The sequence below is a fragment of the Podarcis vaucheri genome (assembly GCF_965113315.1).
Source record: "Podarcis vaucheri genome assembly, chromosome: 3".
Taxonomy (NCBI): domain Eukaryota; kingdom Metazoa; phylum Chordata; class Lepidosauria; order Squamata; family Lacertidae; genus Podarcis; species Podarcis vaucheri.
Genome location: NC_138761.1, coordinates 97,790,596 through 97,808,799, shown reverse-complemented (window position 1 = coordinate 97,808,799; position 18,204 = coordinate 97,790,596). Strand labels below are relative to the sequence as shown.

Below are 18,204 nucleotides of genomic sequence, written 5' to 3'. Positions count from 1 at the left end.
ATCCAATACACCCAGGATTGGAATTGTCCATAAGAAATCCAGTTGCGACATACTTAAATTTACTGTAACTTATAATAAGTCACATAACTTATAATAACCTTAACACTAAGCATACTATGCACAGGACACCACACCAGAAGTAAAAGAGATAGAAAGAGAAAGTGAAACCCAGACTCCTTCGGGCCCTATTTTTATACTCAGCATGACCTTGACAGAAGAGATAAGAGAACCAGCTTAAGCCAGCTGTACTCAGCTTCTCTGAAGGAATAACCCAAACATCATGAACCTCCTGCTTGTTTCTTTCACACAGAGAAGCTTTCCAGAACCCTCTTGAATTACCATATTTTTCGCTCTATAGGACACACCAGACGATAAGACACACCTAGTTTGGGGGGGAGGAAACAAGAAAAAAAAATTCTGAATCCCAGAAGCCAGAACAGCAAGAGGGATCTGGTTTCTGGGATAGCCTCTTGCTGTTCTGGCTTCTGAGATAGCTGCTGAAGCCTCTCCCAGGCAGCGGGATAAAGGCTCCCCCTGCCCGGAAGAGGCTGCGCACAGGTAAGCTGCCCTCTGTCCCTTCCCCCCACTTCCTGCAAGAGTCGCACAAAGCCTCCGCAGGGCAGTGAGGAGCTTTTGTCCTGCTGCCCTACGGAGGCTTTGTGGGGGCTATCCAAAATCCAGAATAGCTAGAGGGAGCGCTGGTCTAGCTTTGCGCGAAGCCTCCGCAGGGCACGGGGAGACTTCATCCCGTTGCCCTGCAGAGGCTTTGCGCAGCTAAGCCCGAAGCTAGAACAGCAAGACTGAGCACTGCGCAGCGCTGTCGCTGTTCTGGCTTAGCCGCGCAGCCTGCATTCGCTTCATAAGACGAACACACATTTTCCCTTACGTTTAAGGAGGGGGAAAGTGCATCTTATAGAGTGAAAAATATGGTAATTAGAATAGGAAAGATCTCTACACATCAGATCAATACTTTCTGCACTAAGAAATGCAAACGTCAGTTATATGACCTAGCAACTCAGTGGTGTAAGTCAACCTTTTCTTTAAAGGCTTGTTTTCCCTCTCCCAGGCTCTGGCAGGCTCCTGAACAGTGTTTGGAAAAGGGGCTTGCCCACATTTCTGCTTGTGTCGGGCCCTAGAAGGCACGAAACCATAGAATCATAGAAAGGGTCATCTTGTCCAATCCCCTGCAATGCAGGAATCAGAGTCCAAGCTGTTTTCCTCTTGCCATGCTCCTTGCCAAGCTCTTTAGCGATAGATTGGAGCATGTGGCAATCCGGGGGGGGGACCCAAATTGCCGTTTGCTCTGATTGAGCCAAAAAAAAGAGTGGTTTTCCCTGGGGGAAAGCCGTGAGACAAGAGGAACTGTGAATAAGCAAGTTACACCAGCATAATTTACCCTTGTGTAAATTGCACTCGCTTCCTTTAGTTTGGATCGCCCAAAGAGGCTTGAGACATCCTCATCAAAGATCTCCTTTATCTAAGACCTGAGAAGACTTAAATTAAAGCCGTATTATAAAACAATGCGATCCGAAGATTAATTAACTAAGCTCTTTGTTAATAGTTCTTTACTTAATTTAGTGAATTTAGCTAGCTAAACTATTGTGTTTGCCCGACATAAAGGGATCGCGAAGCTTGTGGATTGCAACTTGTTCATGTCCAGGGTTGGACTGATTAAGAGAGGCACAAAACACACATAAAACTTCATTTCCCCACTTGAACCACATTCCCATAACAGCCAACTGCAAGATGGTGTTTCAGCGCATCCTTTTGTAATTATTTTTTCGTGATTTCTTTTAATAGCAAATTCACATTACGGCTATATTTCTTTGCACCAGAACAAAATTGGAGGTGGGGGCTGCGTAACCCAGTTGGAGGGGAAGGGAGACTTCAGGAGCTAATGTATTATTGTGTCCACTCCCCTTCCCTTTTCTTAATGAGCCAATTTGGTAAAAAAGAATGTTTTAAGGCATCCAGAAAAGCTTTAAAAGCAGCGGGACCTCTTGTATATATCCCAAGATGCAGCCAAGAGTGAAATTTTATAGACCCCTTGAAAAAATCAGATCCCTATTATGGAAAGTCTGACACACCCTTAATTATAACAGCATGAGCAAACCTATTAAAATATAATACATCAGAGGCACAGAAGGGCTCTCTACAATGTGGTGTCAGATCAATGCCATTGGTACATGGTTTTGGAGTTCCAGGAACCAACATTTCCCCCAGGCTGAATGATGCAATGATAACGGAAATAGCGCGAGTTGAGAACGGCAACGTTGCAGAGCAGGTCTGCTAAGGAAGACTTCGAAAATTAAAGAGTGATGCAGCTGAAAGTGGAGGTTTTGCTCATAGGAGCTGATGAGATGGGCAATTCTATAATGATCAGTGCACCGTCACGGTTCCGCAGCAATGTAAAGACTACACATACGTACATACCAGGGATATGTGCAGGGTTCAAGTTTCACCTTGCATTTTGGTGCTTTAAAAACATTCCAGCCTGTTTCTGAGGTGTTCTGTGCACTCTCTGCTTTGCTCTGCAATCAGCTCCCAAGATGCTCTGTGTAGAAAATGAAGCTCTGGGTCCCCTGATTCACGACAATGGGAAATCTTAAAAAAATTGTTGGAATGCTTTCTTTCTTTTTGCCAAAATAGATGAAATTTACTCACATGGCTGTGTGGATTAAGCCTCTAGAACATGGGTAGGCAAACTAAGGCCCGGGTATCTGGCCCAATTGCCTTCTAAATCGGAATCAGCGTGTTTTTACATGAGTAGAATGGGTCCTTTTATTTAAAATGCATCTCTGGGTTATTTGTGGGGCCTGCCTGGTGTTTTTACACGAGTAGAATGTGTGCTTTTATTTAAAACGCATCTCTGGGTTATTTGTGGTGCATAGGAATTTGTTCTTTTTTCCTCCCCTCCCCCCCAAAAAAATATAGTCCAGCCCCCCACAAGGTCTGAGGGACAGTGAACCATCCCCCTGCTGAAAAAGTTTACTGACCCCTGCTCTAGAATGAATGAAGCTTGGGAAATTGCAGACAAATAGGTCCAGGGGCTTTTTTGTGAGGGAAGTAAAATGGATTCACTTTCTTCCGCATCCCTTATGGCAGGGATCTTTAATAAGTCTTATTATGTGAGGCTTTGTCGATCAGATCACCGCCTGCAGAGTTCTGAAAAGCTGTGGCGTGTGTGTCTGTGTGTTTGTGCAGACGCACGCATGTGTGGTATAGCAGAGCAACACAGGATTTAAAAACAAACTCTTTAAAAATCTAACTCAGGCGAGAGGAGCTACTGATGTCTCCCTTCAACTTAGGGGAAGGGTACCCTCAAAGCACCTCTCTTTGCTTTGTTCCTTGAGCCAATGTACACCCCTGATATATGCAAACACACAAGTCTGGTAAAATAGGAAGAACTGTTGTTCAATCACAGTGCCGAAGAAAATGCAACCATGGGTGTAGCCAGCTGCCCTCCCCCCCTGCATCAAGTAAATAAATAAAAATACTTAACTAACTGACCAATTGTATTGCAGACAACTCGGTTCTGCCTCCCCTAACATAAAGCCTGCACCGCTAAAATAAATCCCAGCTACGCCCATGTGAGCAACCCTGAATACTTACTACCACCAACTCACTGCTTGTACTCTTTATCCCATTTACTTTAGAGTAGTCCTGTTAAAGTCACCTCCATTAAGGTCAGTATCAGTAGACAACAGTTTTGCTGCCTTCCTTTATAGTGTAATAAAAAAAATAAAGGTCTTATATATATAATAAATGTTCATAAATGTACCAACCAAGCACGTATATAGATATGTGGACCACATGTCTAGAGCAGCACAGGAAGACCTCCCTGAAACCATTTTGACTCCCAAACTGACCAAATGTTTTCTCTGCAAGGAGGGAGGGGGTGAGGGAACCTTTCCATTGTCTCATGAATTGGCATAGCTGTCAACTTTTCCCTTTTCTTGCGAGGAATCCTATTCGGAATAAGGGAATTTCCCTTAAAAAAGGGGCAAACGTTGACAGCTATGGGAATTGGGTAATCACCATCTCAAAGGAATGGGCAGACTACCAGGAAAGGCAATCAGATAAGGCATTATCAGATAACCTGGCAGACAGGAAAAACAGCAACATTCAAATTTCTGTTGTAGACCTCCTTTTCTGTGAAGTAGGTATGATGTTTGTGGGGGGTAGTCTTGGTTGGAACCCTTCTATGATGTATGCATGATGTATGGAGGGGTGGTCTTGAGCTCCAGGGCAGGGAATTTAAAATGTCTATATAAGGGCAGGCACACCTTTGTTCTGGGTCCTCCTCCGCTCTCCTGCATGTGAGGGGAACACCCTGTTGCAACAGCTTTAATAAAGATCAGGCTTACTAGCTGCTTTGCTTCTCAATATTCTCTGGTTGGCCTCTGTTATTTTCTCCAACCGACAGAGAACCCACTTACGGACTCTACACGGGCTCTTGGATACCCCATAAGGGAAGAAGGGCAGATTTTGTTTACAACAATAGTCTGTGTTTTATGTTGTCGATACCGGTTTTCTCAGATGGGTCATCCATTTCAGCAACTCCCAACTAGCAAAATGCCTTTCAACAAGAGCAAAAGAGATGAGCTCCTAGCAGGGAGTCGAGAGATATGTTGGCCTTCCAAAAGCGCTACTTTCTAGTTTTCACACGATTTAACATATTTGCCTGCTTTGGAAAAATGTTTTCATTTCAGAACACGGAAACCGCAGCAAAACTGAGATGCTAAAGAAAGGTTTTCATGTTAGGGATAATAATCACTTGCAGCAGGCACCTTTTCATTGGGAATGCCAATATGTTTCAAAGCCAAAACAGCCTTTCTCATCATCCTGGTGCCAGTCAGATGAAGTCATTCCAGCGCCCATCAGCCAGGGATGATGGTCAGGTAAAGCAGGAGCTGCAAACTAGCAAAATCTGGAGGGCAGCAGGTTGCCGAAGGCTGTTTTACAGCATTTCGCCCAGGGAAGCCCTCCCCCTTGTTCACGAAATCCTGCCAGACCACGATCTATCAACAGCAGCTCCACCAGAGAGCTCCAGCATGGCCCGAAGCTCTAGACTGCGTGTAATGCGTTCTGCTGTTTCAGCACTCTTTATCTCTGCTCGCTATCCCTGCAAAGCTGGAAATGATTGCCTTGACAGAAGGTATTTGTTGTTGCCTGACTTTTGAGACATGCTGTGCCTAGCTCTTTTCTGCCCTCTAGTGGCAATATCTGCTCATCTGGTTAAAAACAACAACAAAATGAAACACGCCCCCCCCCCCAACAAAACCGTTTGCCAATATTAAAAGGCAAGTGCGGTACACAGTGAAGAAACTAACTTCCATAGACCAGAACCAAGTTCTTCAGTTTAAAAAGAGCCATTGTAAATATTGATTGAGAAGGCGACACAGCACTATGTTAATAGGATTTTGGTCAAGTAAAATATCATGTTAGCTCTAGATCATGGGTAGGCAAACTAAGGCCTGGGGGCTGGATCCGGCCCAATCGCCTTCTAAATCCAGCTGGTGGATGGTCCGGGAATCAGAGTGTTTTTACATGAGAAGAATGTGTCTTTTTATTTAAAATGCATCTCTGGGTTATTTTGGGGGCCTGCCTGGTGTTTTTACATGAGTAGAATGTGTGCTTTTATTTAAAATGCATCTCTGGGTTGTTTGTGGGGCATAGGAATTCGTTCATTTTTCTTTTCCAAAATATAGTATGGCCCCCCACAAGGTTTGAGGGACAGTGAACCGGCCCCTTGCTGAAAAAGTTTGCTGACTCCTGCTCTAGATGCACAAGTTAGTGATGCTTTAGCCAAAATGCCCCCAGGATATTCCAAGGGGCCACAGGTGAAAATGCATAAATGGGGGGGCCACAGCACGAGGATAGGCGGCCACAGAGGTCAGTGATAAATGGGGGGGGGACTCCTTAGAGTATTAATCTTTTTTCTCTCTTCAATTTTAGTGAATTGAAATATGCATTAAAATCGCAAAAATCCACTGGTTAACATTTTGAGGCTATCTTTCAATTTATAGCACAAGCAATTTGAAATATGAATATTCCTCTTCATGGAAATGCATCTTCAAGCATCTATTAATGACTACTAATAGTCATGATGGCAACTACACATAATTCTTGTTAGGTTCTCATGCTGTCTGCCCTGAATGAGTACTCTGGTTTATTTTATATGCACACGCATAACCACATAGACAACAGGTGCACAGCCAGTTTTGCAAGAGAAATGAGCATTTTAATCCATGCAAAATACATTACTTCTCCTGTTGAAATGCAGGACAGTGACAAATTCAGCTGATTAAAACACGAGAAGTGGGAGAGTAAACTGGCTCATTTAAGTAAAAACTAGAGACCCTTCGGCTCTACCCACTACAAGTCAAAGTTTTGGACTACTTTCCTACATAGAGCTTGCTTGAAGAGACATGAATCTTCATTTGCAATTGTTCAGATATCAGCTACTCCAAATGATTGTTGGTAATATAAAGGTAAAGGGACCCCTGACCATTAGGTCCAGTCATGACCGCCTCTGGGGTTGCGGTGCTCATCTCGCTTTATTGGCCGAGGGAGCCGGCGTACAGCTTCCAGGTCATGTGGCCAGCATGACAAAGCCGCTTCTAGCGAACCAGAGCAGCGCACGGAAACGCCGTTTACCTTCCCTCCAGAGCGGTACCTCTTTATCTACTTGCACTTTGACGTGCTTTCAAACTGCTAGGTTGGCAGGAGCAAGGACCAAGATACGGGAGCACACCCCGTCACGGGGATTCGAACCACCGACCTTCTGATCGCAAGTCCTAGGCTCTGTGGTTTAACCCACAGCGCCACCCGTGTCCCTCATTGGTAATATAGGCTGAGACTAAAAGTTTAGATCTAAACAATATTCCTTACAATCTTTTGCTGAAGCCAAAATCCAGCCCAGCGGGCTATACATAAATACTCCTGTTTCCCCAATTTCTCTTTTTGAAACAGTGAGCTGCACCTCTCTTTGCTGCCACTTGAGTGTGCCAAAAAAAGGAAAGGAAGGAAAAATGAAGTTGAGCGAAGTTACTTCGTAAGCCACAGAAAAGCAGCAGTATGGCACGAAAGGACTTGCACATCCACCATTCCGTGTTGCCCCCCAGTGCAGAATTATATCTCTAATTATCAGAGTAATCAGCTCTCAGGACATCATTTTACGTTTTTATGGCCTATGACTCACTGGGCAGATCGACTCTACAAAAACGCATTAGTGTTATAATTGCTTAATTGTCATAGGCTCCCTGCAAAGAATTGTAACTGAAGTTTGGTGAGAGTTGGGAATTAGGATCGTGCCAAATTGCTGCCTGTGAACATTTTCCAAGTGGAAGGTTGTGTGTGTGTGGAATTCATGATCACCACCTTTTTACCTTGTTGGTGTACCGCTTTGCAACTTTTCAGAGCTGCTGTCTTCCCTACCCACAGTTCTAGCTCCATATTTTTTTATTAAATGGGCTAGCAAAAGCGGAATCATGTAGGCAGCATAATGACTTCGCTAAATTAAGTAATCCATCAGGTTTGGCCATGTGATATTGTCATAAAGCCAAGTCAGAGCAAGAGCAGGAAGCATTGCCCTCACTCTTACCTTGTAGTCCCCTGAAAAACTGGGGAAATAATAATAATAATAATAATAATAATAATAATAATAATAATAATAATAATAATAAATTTTATTTATACCCCGCCCTCCCCAGCCAGAGCCAGGCTCAGGGTGGCTAACACCAATAAAATCACAGTAAAAACATAATAGGGGAAAAGAAAAGAAACCAATTTAAAATACAGGTGAAAATGAGAGGGAGGGCAATAAATCCCTCCCCCCAAAACATATACCCCTGATTTGCCTCTGGTTCTTCTGAGATTTCTGTTACAAATCCTTGGTGCTCATCAGCAAACTATAATTGACAGGATTTTTGGCTAACCCACGACAATGTGGCATCCATCCTGTATAATCCAATATGCTTCTCACTCTTTGAGAAAATGAAGTTGTTAACACTCCTACTCAACACTTATCTGCTGGGAAGTTTGGGGGCAACCCCTTTTATGCCAAAGCAGCCTGGCACTACTACATTCACAACCAATTATGGTAAATGACACTGGTTTTTAACTAGGTGCAGAACAGCTTTGAGAACCTCTTCTCTAGAGGGACTAGCGTCAACTGGTTGACACGTCGGATTCTCCATCCTTCTGTAAGATTCTTCAACTCTGTCAGAAAAGAGTAAGGAAGAGTACAAATTTAACCCACACATAGAATTCAGTCACAATGTTTCCATTGCAATGCTACTCAGTTCACTCCTTAGGAACTTACTCCCAAGATGATGTATTTAGGATTTACTCCTGTAACAGATTACAGCTATCCACTGATTTGTTTATAGTACTATCCTCCCAGGGTGGTGGCACGGTCGGAGCTATGTAAGTGCACCAGTACGAATGCCTGATTGGCTCTGCCACTGTGCTTCTTCAGCTCCAACCTCACCAACCACACCGTGCCACTCTCATACTATCCCAGTAACCAGCAACAGTGTTGACGTCAAATGGGTGGCTCCATGGCGCCACCCCACCGGTGTTTACCCAACATGAATCACACCAAGCTGAACAGGCCTTTCACATTAGAATGTTTGTTTAGGATTGTAGCCTTAATTGAGCTGTTTTAGATGCATATCCCACTTTCCAACTGGAGTCAAAAGACTTCACGACACAACTAAAGTACAGCCATAATTAAAACATTGAAAGAAATGGATTCCTAAGGAGAACTAAGGGACAGCGTGGCAGGGTGGAAAGAGGGGAGCAGGATGAAAAACAGCTCAGAAAATGGGCAGGGGGTGTCACTGCCGTGTTGATGGAGGGGTCAAGTGATCTGGTTCAGGAGCAAGTGGGTAGCAGGATCTTTGCCCGGCTGCCTCCTTCTCAAGGCTATCTCGCTTGGAGCAGGTGGTCTTATCCAAGTCTTTAAAAATGCCACATGGTGTAAGCCATGGGTAGGCAACCTAAAGCCCAGGGGCCAGATCCGGCCCAATCGCCTTCTAAATCTGGCCCGCAGACGGTCCGGGAATCAGCGTGTTTTTACATGAGTAGAATGTTTCCTTTTATTTAAAATGCATCTCTGGGTTATTTGTGGGGCTTAGGAATTCATTCATCCCCCCCCCGAAAAATATAGTCCGGCCCCCCCACAAGGTCTGAGGGACAGTGGATCGGCCCCCTACTGAAAAAGCTTGCTGACCTCTGGTGTAAGCCATGAAGTGGGAACCTATGACCCTCCAGATGTTGTTGGACTACAACTCCCATCATCCCTGAATATTTGCCGCACTGGCTGGGGCTGATGGGAATTGCAGCCCAACAACTTCTGGAGAGCCACAGTTAAAACAACTCTTTTAAAAAAATGTCCAGCTCAATTCTTCTCTTTTGCCTTCTCTGTACAGGGTGTGGCTCCCCTCTGACAGCTCTGCTTTCTCTATACAGACATTCCTCCTCAACCAACACCTAAACCTTCTTCGGCCATCTTGGTTCCCAGGCAACACATCATCAGGTTGTTGACCTAACAAAGCAATATGCCGGGATAGAGCTGACTGATTGGTTTATCCATTTTAACAGTACCTTACAATCATAGAATCAAGAGTTGAAAGGGGCCTTTGAGTTCATCCGCTCCAATTCTCTGGCCAAGCTTACAACAATATTATGGGTTTAATACATACTTTTGACGGAAACAAGTATTAGCTTCTAGCTCAGTCTCCTCCTCTGTTTTCTCCATCCCTCGTCCCTTCAGTCTCCGGATTCTTTCCTCAGGACTAACAGTTAGCAGTAGAACAACATCTGGTTTTAGGAGGTCTTCGGGCCAGTGGTATACTTCATGATGTAGAGGAGGGAGATACTGCACTTTCCCGCTTATTTCGGTGGCAACTGCATACGCGGCAGTGCTGTGCCAATACCTATCAAATTACCGGTGTGGGTGAAACTTGAGGCATTTGAAGGTTTTAAGAAAATTCAACACTAGGTGCATAGAATGAGCTGTGCAAATAGGCGACTCTGCATCTAACTAAAATCCGTTATGTGGCCTTCATTCTCATTTTGGACTACATCTCTTCCCAAGAGGCATTTAAAGCAGTCTATACGAAGGGCTAGCCTCACAAGAACCATGTGTGAGGTAGGTTAGTTTAAGCCTGCAGGGATGTCCAACAGGTCGATCGCGATCTACTGGTAGATCCCTGGGAGGTTTTGGTAGATCGCGGGTCGATCTGTGACTCCCTTTCCTCAGCGGCGCTGAAAGTGACTCCTGCCCCACCTTCTCACCCTGCCCTCCATTGTTGTCTGATCAGTGGAAGGGAAGACGGAGCTTTCTCCCTGTGGCTGTTTTCATTAAAAGCGATATTATTGTGAGCAGCTTTTTTTCCTTAGACCCTTGCCCCTTTAACTCCCTCCCCCCAGAAACAGAACTTCCCTCCTAAGAAATGGGGCTTTCATCCTCCCTTAAGAAAGCTCAACAACTTTGCCCTGAACCCCAAAAAGCAGGGGTAGATCATTGTCAGATTTTAATTTTGAAAGTAGATTGCAGTCTCTCAGAAGTTGGCCACCCCTGGTTTAAGGGATTGTGACACTGGTCACATCTATGCTATGTGCATTTAAAATACGTCTGTACCACTTTGACAGTCATGGCTTCCTCCAGGGAATCCTGCAAAGGGTAGCTGCTGTTGGACAAACACACGTTCAATCTTTCTTGAGTACAAGCAACAAGTTCTCTGGATTCAGGTCTGTTAACTTCAGGTAAGAGTAAGATCCAGCCAATCAAAACAAGGGGTGATTGGCTGGTTATATTATATATGCTTTTGCTTTCTAAGACTCTAAAGCAGAACAATAGCAAGTAGGGCAAAAGTAATGCCAATGGTGGCCCCATATATGAAACAGGTAATGTAATTATATACAGTGGTACCTCGGGGATACATACGCTTCAGGTTACATACGCTTCAGGTTACATACGCTTCAGGTTACAGCCTCCGCTAACCCAAAAATAGTACCTCGGGTTAAGAACTTTGCTTCAGGATGAGAACAAAATCGTGCAGCGCCGGCACAGCAGCAGCAGAAAGCCCCATTAGCTAAAGTAGTGCTTAAGGTTAAGAACAGTTTCAGGTTAAGAACAGACCTCCAGAATGAATTAAGTTCTTAACCCAAGGTACCACTTACAGACAGAAAAAGGGCTCCCAAGTTCTTTTCGATAATGTGCAATGAAGAGGATATTTCTTTGTTACCAACCTGTCTACGATCACTGGTAACTTAGAGGATGCTTTCGCTATTTCGGAAGCAAGGATGTAATTGGTCAGAGCATAAAATGCCCTCCGTATGAGCGTTGGTTCATCATCAAATATCTTTCTCCACTGGCTGACGCTAGGCGGAGGAGACTTCAAGAGAACAGCATTCAGCAAATCCTTCACAGCTTGAGTCAATGTTGTTTTGCCTATATATAATACAAGGAAGACAGTGTCCTTTATTCACGGCACAGTGCAAGAGTTGATCTAAGAAGTTCAACAGAGACAAAAGCATCCTCTGAAAGCCGCTTGAATTTTGTAGCATCTGTATAAGTACTTAAAAAAATGCATACTGTTCCACCAGAAATTGCAGGCTGTAATGTATTATTATTATTATTATTATTATTATTATTATTATTTATTTATTATTTGTTTGATTAAATTTGTATACCACCCTTCATCCAAAGATTCCAGGGTGGTTCACAACAGAAAAATACAAAATAGGAACACAAAATACATAATAAAAGAAAACCAACCAATAAGTCCCCTCCCACAGACACATTTAAAAAGCCACAGAATTCCTGGCTGGAGAGAAACGTTTTTGCCTGGTGCCTAAGAATATGTAAAGAAGATGCCAGGTGAGCTTCCCTGGGGAAAGCATTCCACAGATGGCAGAGGGATGTGGGTGGCGCTGTGGCCTAAACCACTGAGCGTCTTGGGCTTGCCGATCAAAAGGTCAGCAGTTTGAATCCCTGCAACGGGGTAAGCTCCCGTTGCTCTGTCCCAGCTCCTGCCAACCTAGCAGTTCGAAAGCACCCCAGTACAAGTAGATAAATAGGTACCACTGCAGTGGGAAGGCAAACTGCGTTTCCATACACTCTGGCACATGTCATGGTGTTCTGTTGTGCCAAAAGCAGTTGAGTCATGCTGGCCACATGATCCAGAAAACTGTCTGCAGACAAACGCCGGCTCCCGTGGCCTGAAAGTGAGATGAGCACGGCAACCCCACAGTTGCCTTTGACTGGACTTAACCGTCCAGGGGTCTTTGACCTTTACCTTTTTACCTCTACAGATGGGGAACCACCACAGAAAAGGCCCATTCTTGTGTAGCCACCCTCCAGAACTTCTCATGGAGGAGGCAAACAATGTAAATGTGCCTGAGTGAATTTAATGGCCTGTTTTTCCCTCCTTCTTTACACTGATGGTTCTTTTGGTGAGATGAAGACATCAGTTGTCTTCCACCCTACTCTGATTCCTTCCTTCACCCTCGAGACATGTTTGGTGGCCTGTGCTCTTGCTGTTCTTCTCCCATGCCTGATGAATTAGGGTCATCCTGAGTGTGTGAATAGGATTGCAGGTTTAGCATCATCACCAGAGAGACCCAACCTTCTTGGAGCAGCCCTATCAAGGGGGAGCCCCAAGAACCGTCCAATGAAGACCAAATGTGCTCAGTGGCCACTGAAAGTTAGAATCATAGAATCATAGAATCATAGAGTTGGAAGAGACCACAAGGGCCATCGAGTCCAACCCCCTGCCAAGCAGGAAACACCATCAGAGCACTCCTGACATATGGTTGTCAAGCCTCTGCTTAAAGACCTCCAAAGTAGGAGACTCCACCACACTCCTTGGCAGCAAATTCCACTGTCGAACAGCTCTTACTGTCAGGAAGTTCTTCCTAATGTTTAGGTGGAATCTTCTTTCTTGTAGTTTGGATCCATTGCTCCGTGTCCGCTTCTCTGGAGCAGCAGAAAACAACCTTTCTCCCTCCTCTATGTGACATCCTTTTATATATTTGAACATGGCTATCATATCACCCCTTAACCTCCTCTTCTCCAGGCTAAACATGCCCAGCTCCCTTAGCCGTTCCTCATAAGGCATCGTTTCCAGGCCTTTGACCATTTTGGTTGCCCTCTTCTGGACACGTTCCAGTTTGTCAGTGTCCTTCTTGAATTGTGGTGCCCAGAACTGGACACAGTACTCCAGGTGTGGTCTGACCAGAGCAGAATACAGTGGCACTATTACTTCCCTTGATCTAGATGCTATACTCCTATTGATACAGCCCAGAATTGCATTGGCTTTTTTAGCTGCCGCGTCACACTGTTGGCTCATGTCAAGTTTGTGGTCAACCAAGACTCCTAGATCCTTTTCACATGTACTGCTCTCAAGCCAGGTGTCACCCATCTTGTATTTGTGCCTCTCATTTTTTTTGCCCAAGTGCAATACTTTACATTTCTCCCTGTTAAAATTCATCTTGTTTGTTTTTGCCCAGTTCTCTAATCTGTCAAGGTCGTTTTGAAGTGTGATCCTGTCCTCTGGGGTGTTAGCCACCCCTCCCAGTTTGGTGTCATCTGCAAATTTGATCAGGATGCCCTTGAGTCCATCATCCAAGTCGTTGATAAAGATGTTGAATAAGACCGGGCCCAAGACAGAACCCTGTGGCACCCCACTAGTCACTCTTCTCCAGGATGAAGAGGAACCATTGATGAGCACCCTTTGGGTTCGGTCAGTCAGCCAGTTACAAATCCACTGAGTGGTAGCATAGTCAAGACCACATTTTACCAGCTTCTTTACAAGAATATCATGGGGCACCTTGTCAAATGCCTTGCTGAAATCAAGGTAGGCTACATCCACTGCGTTCCCTTCATCTACCAGGCTTGTAATTCTGTCAAAAAACGAGATCAGGTTAGTCTGACATGACTTATTTTTCAGAAATCCATGCTGACTATTGGTGATCACAGCATTCCTTTCTAGGTGCTCACAGACTGTTTGCTTAATGATCTGCTCCAGAATCTTCCCTGGTATTGATGTCAGACTGACTGGGCGGTAATTATTTGGGTCCTCTCTTTTCCCCTTTTTGAAAATAGGGACAACATTTGCCCTCCTCCAGTCTGCCGGGACTTCGCCTGTTCTCCAGGAATTCTCAAAGATGACTGCCAGTGGTTCTGAGATCACATCTGCCAGTTCTTTTAATACTCTTGGATGCAATTCATCTGGCCCTGGAGACTTGAATACATCTAATCTAGCCAAATATTCTTGTACTATCTCCTTAGTTATTCTGGGCTGTGTTTCCTTTGCTGAATCATTTGCTCCAAATTCTTCAGGTCGGGCATTGTTTTCTTTATCGGAGAAGACTGTGGCAAAGAAGGCATTGAGGAGTTCAGCCCTTTCTGTGTCCCCTGTTTGCATTTCACCATCTTCTCCTCTGAGTGACCCCACTGTTTCATTGTTCTTCCTTTTGCTACGAACATACCCATAAAAGCCTTTTTTGTTGCTTTTAACCTCTCTAGCAAGCCTGAGTTCATTCTGTGCTTTAGCTTTTCTGACTTTGTGTCTACACGTGCTGGCTATTTGTTTGAATTCCTCTTTGGTGGTTTCCCCCCTTTTCCATTTTTTGTACACATCCTTTTTTAATCTTAATTCAGTTAAAAGTTCTTTAGATAGCCACCCTGGCTTCTTTAGGCACCTTCCATGTTTCCGTCTCATTGGTATTGCCTGACGTTGTGCTTTTAGTATCTCCCTCTTAACAAACTCCCAGCCATCATGAACTCCCTTTCCTTTTAGTATTGCTGTCCATGGGATCTCACCCAGCACTTCCCTAAGTTTTATGAAGTCGGCTTTCTTAAAGTCAAGAAATTGAGTCCTAGTATGCTTGGCTGCTACTTTCCGCTGTATAGTAAACTTCAGAAGAGCATGATCACTCGCGCCTAATGATCCTAAAGTTGACTACTGGGGATGGACAGAGACCTGGGTGGAGCAGTTGAAACCCTGAATCCCTTCTCACTGCAACATTCTGTTGCAGAGCTCACAGGTTTATTCATGCCTTTTGAGTTTTGCCTTAAACTCTTACCTGTTGCATCCAGACCCTCGATAACTATCACCGGGAAATCGCCCTTCTTTGGATGCTGAGGGCACTGATCCACCAGATCAAGGACTGCTTTGGCCTCAGGAATGAGAGAAGTGCACTGTAAGGAAAGCATGTATTTACTAAAGAAGCAGTTGCTTATCAATAACCCGGGGACTGAAGCCTCAGCAATGTCTATGGGGGAGTATGTAAAGGTCTGTCACAAAAGCTTGTGAGAGCTCCAGGAGATAGCAATGGGGCGACTCAATAGCGTTTGTTTCCTGGGGTTCTTTGGAATGTCCCAATGACAGCCTGCCCAGTGCCCTTGCTGGGAGGCCAAGATATGTTTGAATTCCCTGAAACAGGGACAGTGCAGAGAGAGATTCATTTGGGCATTAAAGGAAACAGAGAGGGAAGAAAAAATGCTACTATAGCAGCTGCTGGATAGCTCCCTCAGTAAAGCATGAGACTCTTAATAATCTCAGGGTTGTGGGTTCGAGCCTCATGTTGGGCAAAAGTATTACTCCATTGCAGGGGGTTGGACTAGATGACCCTCGGGGTGCCTCTTTGATTCTATACTTTTCCAGCAAGTGAAGAAGACCTTGTTCCAACAGGCATTTTGGAACTGACTGCTTTTAACAAGGGAGGTGGGGCCATGCTGCTTTTCTTGTGATTGTACGTTTTCAATAGAGAAAGAGAGGGGGGTTCAATTTTATTAAATCATTTTTTTTTAAAAAAATGATTGGTTTCTTTTTACGCTTTTCAGCTGTTTTTAGTTGTAAGCTGCCTTGTACCCCTTTCATGGGGGGAAATAACAGGAACCTCTTTTTTGTTGTTAAAAATTGTGGCATTTATTGTAAAAGCTTGATGGTGAGTACCGGCACCTGAAGGCTGCCCATTCTGCCAATCCTGGGAGTTATTTCATTCACCTAAGCAAAAGACCATAAAGAAGGCTGATCACCGAAGAATTGATGCTTTTGAATTATGGTGCTGGAGGAGACTCTTGAGAGTCCTATGGACTGCAAGAAGATCAAACCTACCCATTCTGAAGGAAATCAGCCCTGAGTGCTCACTGGAAGGACATATCAATTGAAGCTGAGGCTCCAATACTTTGGCCAGCTCATGAGAAGAGAAGACTCCCTGGAAAAGACCCTGATGTTGGGAAAGATGGAGGGCACAAGGAGAAGAGGACGACAGAGGACGAGATGGTTGGACAGTGTTCTCGAAGCTACCCGCATGAGTTTGACCAAACTGCGGGAGGCAGTGGAAGACAGGAGTGCCTGGCGTGCTCTGGTCCAGGGGGTCACGAAGAGTCGGACACGACTAAACAACAGCAACAAGCAAGAGATGCACATGAGAAGCAACACTCACCTCCTCCAGGACCCTCCGGGCAGCTCCCCGAGAGCGGAACACGGCGTCGTCCAGGAGGTGCGCGCCGGCAGGATGCAGCGCCGGCTCCTCCTCGGCGACCACGCGCGCCCTGCGCACCAGCTGCCTGCCCTGCGCCGCCCCGTCAAGGCGCCACAGTGCGCAGCGCACCTCGCTGCCTTCCGCCACCTCGTATACCGCAAGGTGGACCGGCGCCGGCAGCAGGTGGCGAAGCAGCTCTTCGAGGGAGCGCTCGATCTCGGGCGCCCGCCGCTTGTCCTGCACCAGGAAGCCTCTTTCCAGCGCAGCCTCGCGGCTGGGGCTGTAGGAGAGGAGCGCCAGCGCTGCGCTCCCGGCCCCGAAAGGCTGCTCCTTGCTCAGCCTCCGCTGCAGAAGACGGTGCAGCCGGGCAGCCCGGACCCGCTCCCGGGGGCTCCCCGCCGCCGGGAGGCAGAAAGAGTAGCATCTCCCCGGACGGGGCAGGAAGCACCGGGGAGGCGCACGGTGGTTGTCGTCGTCGTCGTCGCTCAGGGAGAAATGGACCAGCTCCGAGCCCGCGAGTTCCACCACGAAGCGGCGATCGGGAGGCGTCGCCATGGCGGAGCGCGATCTGAGCGGCACCAGCAGAGCGAGGGCGCCCCGTCGCAGCATCGCTTCGCCGCAGAGAATCGAAACTTACCGAGCGGGGCGCGCAACAGGCAGGGACGCGAAAGTGATCGAGGAGGAGTGGGGGCGGTTTCCGCCAGGCGGCGCATGCTCTCTCTCTCTCTCTCTCTCTCTCTCTCTCTCTCTCTCTCTCTCTCTCGTGCCTTTGCTCCGAGGGGACGAGTTGTTTTCTGCAACTTTTCATTGGGCTTCTTTTTAAAAGCAGCTTCGCTTCATCACCAGCCGCTCCTGCAGAGGAAGAAACGAACCTGAGCTTTGGCAGGGAGCGTTTTGCATGTCCTGATTAGGCGGGAGCTGAGGAAAGGGGGCGGGTGTGTGCAGGCGCTTCTTTGCCAAGCGGAGCAAGAATCGGATCCAGAAAACGGAATGGAAACTGACGCGAAGGGAAAGTGAAGTTGACCCTTCCCCTGTGCATTCTCGATTGCTGGGGCGACGCAGCCAGAGGACTAATAATAATAATAATAATGAAGGGACAGCAGCATTGGTCTCGTAACGAAAACCACAGCGCTTTCGCAGATATGTTTTGGAATAAACTTTCATCAGCTCACATTCGCGGGTATAGGGAAAACGGAAACGAGGACCCCACAAAGACCCCCAAAAACTAGGAGAGAAGCGTGGGACGTTTCAAATACAGTGGTACCTCGGGTTACATACGCTTCAGGTTACATACGCTTCAGGTTACAGACTCCGCTAACCCAGAAACAATGCTTCAGGTTAAGAACTTTGCTTCAGGATAAGAACAGAAATCGTGCAGCGACAGCAGGAGGCCCCATTAGCTAAAGTGGGGCCTCAAGTTAAGAACAGTTTCAGGTTAAGAACAGACCTCCGGAACGAATTAAGTTCTTAACCCAAGGTACCACTGTATACAGTAAAGCTCAAACGTGCACACTATGAACCGTTCCCTGCGTTGGTTAATGATGTTTACTCACGAACTTTCTAATATCATGACTTGATCAAAGTTGTTTTTTTAAGCGTGCACACAAAACATGGACTTGGTGTGGGGGAATGTGCGCTTGGAAAGAGGATACTGTAATGCGCAGTTCTAAAAATGGGGGGGGGGGTTGAGCATTCAAA

At 45.9% G+C, this 18,204-nt stretch overlaps 1 protein-coding gene and 1 long non-coding RNA gene across 2 annotated transcripts in view; both read right to left on the bottom strand.

Annotated features, from left to right (window-relative positions):
* LOC309528344 overlaps nucleotides 1–18,204 on the bottom strand; it is a 1,081,412-nt gene that overhangs the window by 988,112 nt on the left and 75,096 nt on the right. The window lies entirely within an intron of this gene.
* CMPK2 (cytidine/uridine monophosphate kinase 2) lies at nucleotides 6,223–17,161 on the bottom strand. Its single transcript, XM_082215590.1, has 5 exons — nucleotides 16,468–17,161; nucleotides 15,103–15,217; nucleotides 11,263–11,464; nucleotides 9,711–9,944; nucleotides 6,223–8,223 (listed from the first exon to the last, which is right to left on the bottom strand). The coding sequence occupies exons 1-5, from the start codon at nucleotides 17,113–17,115 to the stop codon at nucleotides 8,100–8,102; spliced, it is 1,323 nt and encodes a 440-aa protein (XP_082071716.1). The 5' UTR covers nucleotides 17,116–17,161; the 3' UTR covers nucleotides 6,223–8,099.